Raw genomic sequence first — 8,045 nt, 5'->3', positions numbered from 1 at the left:
TGTATTTTATTTTATAAATTATAATATTACAATATATATATATATATATATATATATATGCTTTCTAATGATTTTAGATTATTTCTGATAATTACAATTTTAATATATGTTAAATGAGAATTTGTCTATTTTATCTTTTGTATTTTATTAGACATAATGTCTTTGTATATAATAATATTATTTATATCCTTTTATTATAATAAATTCTAATGTTTGTAAGTATATACACATATAAAGATTAATAATATTATACATATTTAAAATATATTTCATATATTTGTTAAGAAATTATTAGAATGTTGTTTGGTAACAACAATAATTCTAATTATATATAATAACTTTATGTCAAGATAAATTTTATTTTAATTCTACATTTTTGCTTTTTATATTATTATTTATATATTATTATTTACATTATATATATTTATTGATAAATATGATATAATTTTAAGAATATACATAATTATTTTGTTTAATTTCAGCTTCCAAAAAATAGTTTATTGCTAATAAGTTATTATCTTTGAAAAAAATTTATGTGCACTTAATTTTAATATAAATCTATATCTTTTTCAAGAACCTATATTATTTTTTATATTTATGATGTTTATTACTTATCTCTTTTATTTTTATAAAAAAAAATGGATGAAATATTTTTTTTTGCATTATTCAATATTTTATTAATTTTTGCATATTATTTTATATGTATCAATTCTAAATATATAATAATTCTTAATTCTTTTAAAAGATATTTCTTATATATATTCTATATGTTGAAAATATATATTATAATTTTATATACCGATATGTGTACATGCACGCATGCACACGCGCGCGCGTGCGACAAACCATAATGTACATATACATAAAATGTACATATATACATATATTTTTAATATAAATTTATAGTATTTATAATATTTATATATTATATATAAAATATATAATATGTTGAAAATACGTTAATTTATAATTAAATAATTGTATAATCATGAATTTCTCATTTTTTTATGTTTTAATGATGTCTATTATATATCTATAATATTTTTAATCTTTCACATTTATGTTGTAATTTAATGTTGCGATTGAAATAATTAAAATTAACGAGGTTTAATAACAATAATTATGTTATAATGATTTATTAAATCATATTTAGTAAATCAGATTTAATATGCTAACATTAATATTTTGTTCAACTAAATATATTTTTATGATAATAGCATTTGTATACACAAATATTGGCAAATGTATGCTCATTATTTGTGCTGAACATATTTTATATTATTTTATTTGCTTATAAATACTGTGGTAAAGGAGTACCTAATTTTCTTAATTATATTTACTCTACAATTATTTTATGAAAGTTTAGATTTCTTTAATCTTATATATTATATAAATATAACAAAATAGATTATAAGAACTATTAAAGTTTAAGAAATTATTTTATTATTGTAGTAACCGACTGATTAAAAAAATTTCAGGTGATTTTTAATTCTCTTTTACATATATACACACGCAAATGTGTACACGCACACGCATATGCACACACATACATACATATACACATTTATTACAATTTTTATTAATAATTTTATGAAATATTAAAATTTTTTTATTTATAAGTATATAATTGGTTTATATATTATATTTAGAAAAGGAATATGAATAACCGAATAGAGATTTTTATAATATTTTATACACATATATAGTGATATTCTATAACAATTTTCTTTGAATATAAAATAGCGTCCAAACGGACTGCGGCCCTTAAAACTATTTGGAATGCGCTAGCAAACCATTGCTAGAGTGAGAGACGATTTAAAAATGCAAAATTGGAGTCAATGGCAATTGTCAGCTGGTGCTGTCGCTACTCCAATGCCACAACCACCAGTTGGTTATGCTGCGCCAGGAGCAGATCCTATGGCTATGATGCAAGCATATATGCAATACTATAATCAGCCTGTAAGTATTTTATTACATATTTATTTTTATATCACACATTATATTAATTTTTATTGATTAATTTATCATATTGTTTAGATTAATATACAGATTAATATAGAATTTTTACGTATAATGGAATTTTGACATATTGAAAATTAAAATTTTATTGAGAAATTATTATAATATAAATTTTCGTTTTTTTTTAAATGGTAAACATGTTAATTTATTTAATAAAATAATAAATATATCATGTGATATATATTAGTTTTAAAGTATAATTATATCATTTTATTAGGCACCTAGTGGATACACAGCAGAACAATGGGCTGCAGCTCAACAACAAAATTGGACTCAGTGGCAGCAATGGCAGCAACAATATCAACAATGGCAGGCACAATATGGAGAGAAGGTATATAGCAAAAAAGGAATAAAAATACAATTATAAATAATTATAATTATAAAACTTAAACATTACCGAAAATAAATTTTTATTAAATTATAATCAATATAAAACTTAAATTTTTGAGACTAAATACATTATATTGATTTTGTGAATTAATTCATTGGTTTAACTTTTTTTCAGTATCAAGAAACAATGAAACACATGTCAACCCAGAATATGAGCTTAGCCAATCAGATGCCACAGCTACCAATTGTGCAACCCCCACCACCTCTTCCAAAAGAGGATACGAAACCACCATTACCTCCAACTACTATGAACACATATCAATTTACAAGCATGCCTCCGCCGCATCAAAATAATCTTCCATTATTTCCTGTTAAGCAAAACGCGAATACTCCAATGCAACAAACGAATATACAAAATTGCCCTCAGAATCCTCCTTTACCTCCAAATCAGCCACCATTACCTCCTGAAAATAGCAATAGTAGTAAAGAAAATAATTTAAATGGTAAACGCAATAATAACATTGATAGTGAATCTAATAGTGTTAAAAAGTTGAAAGTCGAAGATGAAGAATTAACTGAAGCCGAGAAAACATTTGATGCTCAATTTAAACAGTGGGAGGAGCAATTTAATAAGTGGAAACAGCAAAATGCTAATCATCCGGATAAGGTAAGTGATCTTACAATTAACATTATATATTATCATTGTATATTATCAGAATGATAATAAACATAGTGATGGAAATTAACCAGTAAGTGAATTATTATTATTTCTAATTATGTACACAAAAAGCTAATTATTTCATTGTAGACTCAATATAAACAATACGAAGCAAAATGGACATCTTGGAGAGAAAAGCTTATTGAACGACGTGAACAAATGCGTAGAAAACGTGAACAACAAAAGCAAACTACTGTCAAAACAGATGTCGAAAAGAATAAAAATTTGCCTGGTGATGATAAAATATTGAATATTTTGTCTAGTACTGAAAATCAAGGATTGATTAACAATTTATTAGGAATTGGAAAAACTCTTGGTTTAACTGGAAAACAAAATAGTAATGTACCTCCACCGCCACCGCCACCGCCGCCACCAGCTACAGAAACAATAACGTCCAACGTTCAAACAGCGGCTACTATAACATCGTCTTCTCAAACAGTTTCACAGACATCAACTGCCCAATTACCAGTTATGAATATGATATCTTCTAACGTAATGACTTCGTCACCTTGGAATTCTCAGCAATGGGCATCTCAATATAATGCAGGAGTACCTAATTTTCCTAATTTTCAAACTATGACTGGAGTACCTCCACCACCATTCAGTATGCCGCCAATTCAGATGCCACCCCCAAATTTTACGCAACCACCACCAAATTTTCCTGCTATACCAAATTTTTCTCAGCCACCTCCGGGTTTTGTTAACAATGATTCACGGCAGAATCATAATATACGGCCATCGATTCCATCTAATATGCAACAAGGAAGGCCATCTCCGTTTGGCTTGAATACTAGTGGTGTTGCAGATGGGAATTCGATACATAACGAACGTCAAAATCAAGCTGGTCCTATAAATAATTTCGATTCTGGAGGCCATATAAGTAATTTTAGTGTAAATGATCCTGTTCGACAAAAAGGTATATCGACAGAACGTTTTGGTTCAGATGGTATTAACGATCAACAAACTAAACAATATCGGTGCAATGATATGTTTAATCAACGAAACGAAAATTATAAATTAAACGGTGAATGTGTATCCGAAAGTGATCAATTTAGAAGAGAAGATAGAAATTATCAAGAACGTGGGAACAATCAGTTTAATCAACAAAAGATGAATTTGAACAATGACAGATTTGTTTCTGGAAATGATCGGTTTGGGCCAGGAAACAATCGATTCGGTATAACTAATGATAGATTTGGATCTGGAAATGATCGATTTGGAATGCCAGATGATCGATTTGGATCTGGAGACAACAGATTCATTGCTGGAAATGATAGATTTGGAGGTGATAGGATTGGAGGACAAGGAAGTGAATCTCTTAATGATCGTTTCGGACCAAACAACGATCGATTTGGTCCAAATAACGAACCTTATGGTCCTGGAGGTGATAGATTTAATAGGAATAATATAGATCGTTTTGAACAAAAAGATGTAGGGGATAATAGGCGCGATAATTTTCAAAATGCTTCAAGAAGTTTCAACAGGAATAATAATCAATTTGAATCACCACCCGATAAATTTGCTTTAGAATTGAAAAAACTTATGGAAAAAAGAAGAGCTGCAATAGATATATTCAAACCGAGTTATCTTGATTCTGATAAAAGTAGTAATGTTGGTTCATTAAGTGAAAGTTTCAAGAAGATTACAGGTGATTCTCCATTCATAAAATCAACTGGAAATCAAAATTTTGGGCCTCGTGGACCTTCCAATTTCGGACCAAGTGGACAAGGTAATTTTAGAATGGCTGGAGATTTTAAATTTCAAGGAAATCCCGAGTTTGGATCACGTGGTACTACAGGAATTGGACGCAACAACTCTTTCGATTCACGGGATGCTTCAACTGGAATAACTTCATTTAGAGGACCGAATTTTAGTCCACAGCAAGTACAAGATTTTATAAATACCGAATCAAGATCAAATATGACGAATCTTGAAACCGATACAAATACGAATAATGAAAATAAAACTGAATCTATTACTGTAACAGAACATACTGAGATAAATAATTCTAAATCGAGCGATCAAAACGTCGATAATACGCAGAAGGAGGATACAGAGAATCATTCGGTTCAAAAGGATATTTTATTGTTAGAAAAGCCACCTTGGGTTGATTCTCAACTTTCTGAAGATAATTTATTGCAAAAGGATAGCATTAAGAAAGAAGAAATTTCATCTGGTAAATATGACTCCTCGGAACAGAATCTACAGAATACGTTTAAAGAACAAACAGAAGTAAAACAAGAACTATCTAATAAAGATGGTAATGATGACAATGAAAAAAAGGCAGAAGTATTACCTTTTATGGGAGAAAATGATCCAAAACCGGAAGATTTAAATATGGAACCGCCACCTGAATTACCTAATTTGGGCCCTATTTCTACTAACGAACTTAATAATGATTCTCTACAAAGAACAGACGAATCGTACGAGACAAAGGAATCTTCTTCAAAATCGTTCCCAAACAATAATAATCCTGAATGTTTTGATCCTAGAGGACCGTTCGTTTCAACATTCGGACCAAGAGGAATGCAATTTAGATTAAATGCACCTTTCTTGAGTCCCAAAAGTCCTAACGATGTTAGATTTCCTATATTTGAGCCATTCAATTCTTCTGGTCCAAATTTGTATCCATTAGGCTCTCGAGGATCTAGTGATGGACAATTTAGTCCAAGAGGTTCTAATAATGGACAGTTTGCTCCTCGAGGTCCTGATGGACAATTTGGTCCTAGAAATGGCAATGATGGAATATTTGGTTCAAAAGGTTCTAATGATGGACTATTTGGACCTAGAGTTGATAATCAATTGGGGTTAAAACCTCCTAATAATGGACAGTTTGGTCCTAGATCTTCGAATATTGGACAATTTGGTCCCAGATACGATGGCCAATTAGATTTAAGAAGATCTAACGATGGACAATTTGGGCTTCAAGGACTGAATAATAGGCCATTTGTGCCCGGTAGACCAAATGATCCATTATTTGATAATCGAAGTCCTTGTGATTTACAGTTCACGCCTAGAGGACCTAGTGAAGGACAAATTAGATTTTCAGGATCCAATGATAGGCTTTTTGGTTCACGACGTAATGATTCATCTTATCAACGAAGTCCAAACAATTCGAAAGTAATAAATGACGGATTATTTCCAAATAGATTTAATGAAAAACAGTTTGATAATTCTACCGATGGATGTTTTGTTGTCCGATCTTCAAATGATACGTACTTGAATGTACGAGGTCCACTTAATAATTCGAATGATAATTCTTTTCAATCTCGGGGTCAAGGCGACAGATTTTTTGATAACAGACAAGTTGATGTTAGAGGAATTGAAGAAATTAGATCGAAAAGATCACTCGACAACAATACTGATTCTAAAATTCATGGTAGTTTGGAAGTAAGTGGAGGAGGAACATTTGATAATAATGAGAAAATATCGATCGATGAAAATATGCAGCAAGGAAAATTTGATTCTAACGATATGCAGAATCCAGGATGGAGGCAAATATATTCAAAGAATAGTTTTGGAGATATCGATCAAAGATCCGGACGAGGTTATTCTGACAAATCTTTGCTTGGTCAAAATGAAACGTTTAATCAGAATATAGCAAATAATATAGAACGACGATCTCCTTCGGGTGGAAATAAATGTAACATTCCTGATAGAAGATTAGAAAGAGGTATGACCGATATGACGGTAGGTGATTATAAGACTTTGTTAGATTCTGATTATACGAAATTGGATAATACCGATACGTATCTAAAACGATCCGTAGATAATCGACAATCTCAAATTAGATGTTCGACGGTGAAGGAATTTTATATAGAGAAGCAATTTAATTACAATCATGGCGGGGCTGGTGGTGAAAAAAAATTTATCGAGCATATACCTGCTAAAATAATTGATTATGCTCATACTTCTCGATCATCGATTCAAGATCATTTAACTCCTGTGCAATGCTTCGATTATGGACATGGTAATTTAAAACCATTGGTGCCAGAAAATGAGATGCAACCAAAGAAAGATTTCAGAAATTGGGAGGAGAATGAGCAAAATTTGAAAGAATATACCGAGAGAATAAAAAATTACGAATATCACGCGGGTAAGATAGAATTTAGCCGATTACAAGGAGATTATAAGCAAAGAAGAAATAGCGAAGAATTTATAGATGATAGAAAATTTGAAAAAGGAGAACGTAAAGAAAAGGAAGAATATAAAGGAAAAGAACGCGAAGATAGGATATTATTTGATCATACAAAATCTGACAAAGATCAAGATAATCGATATGACAAGAATTCTACTAAAGGTAATTTGATATTAAATGTCAAGAATAATATGTTTTTATCTATTGTTACTACAAATATCATGGTATTAAAATTGTATATCAAAGTTGATCAAATTTATAAGAAATTTGTATTCAAAGAAAATGTATTTGTATTTATGCGTATTCAATTATTAAATTATATTAGTTAATTTTATGTTTATTATCATTTTCCTTAAATCGTAGAGAGAACTCGAGAAAGATGTGAAACTTCTCAAAAGGAAATGAATAAAGAAAATGATAAAGAAGAAGACAGGTACAGTACAATGAACATATAATTTATACATTTATACATTTATATATTTAATTATATTACTTATATATACAAACTATTATAAATTGTTATTAATATTATCTGATATTAATTTGAATCAATTTCGTTTGAAAACATAATTTCTTTAGATCGAAAGGAAATATAAGCTGGCAGGAGAATTCAAACAAGAACATCATAGATACAAAGCCATCAGAAACCAGGTATGTTTTATTGAAAATTCGTTAAATTTGTCTTAAATGTTTTAGCCTTTAAAATATTGTCAAATAAATGTTTTTACAATTTTTGTGTTCTTAAATTTACATTTCGAAAATTTTATCCATTTATACGTATAATAATGTTTTTAATAAGTATTATATTTTGCATAAAGTATGAAGACTTATTTATGCAAA

General features: G+C 29.2%; 1 protein-coding gene across 3 annotated transcripts in view; it reads left to right on the top strand.

The window, feature by feature from the left end:
- Nucleotides 1-8,045, top strand: part of LOC102677034 (putative uncharacterized protein DDB_G0282133) — a 13,007-nt gene that overhangs the window by 760 nt on the left and 4,202 nt on the right. For 2 of the 3 annotated variants that reach the window (XR_420693.2, XM_006608543.2), the window contains exons 2-7: nucleotides 1,744-1,959; nucleotides 2,237-2,350; nucleotides 2,525-3,016; nucleotides 3,158-7,367; nucleotides 7,569-7,638; nucleotides 7,785-7,856. Coding sequence is in view for 2 of the 3 variants with exons in the window: in XM_006608543.2 (XP_006608606.1) it covers nucleotides 1,822-1,959; nucleotides 2,237-2,350; nucleotides 2,525-3,016; nucleotides 3,158-7,367; nucleotides 7,569-7,638; nucleotides 7,785-7,856 (5,096 nt within the window). In the remaining variant the exon portion in view is untranslated. The remainder of the gene's footprint in view (nucleotides 1-1,743; nucleotides 1,960-2,236; nucleotides 2,351-2,524; nucleotides 3,017-3,157; nucleotides 7,368-7,568; nucleotides 7,639-7,784; nucleotides 7,857-8,045) is intronic. The other variant, XM_006608545.2, reaches the window with a different exon arrangement.

This window comes from Apis dorsata, unplaced genomic scaffold, assembly GCF_000469605.1.
Source record: "Apis dorsata unplaced genomic scaffold, Apis dorsata 1.3 scaffold_39, whole genome shotgun sequence".
NCBI lineage: Eukaryota > Metazoa > Arthropoda > Insecta > Hymenoptera > Apidae > Apis > Apis dorsata.
This window is presented reverse-complemented; position numbering and strand designations above follow the sequence as displayed.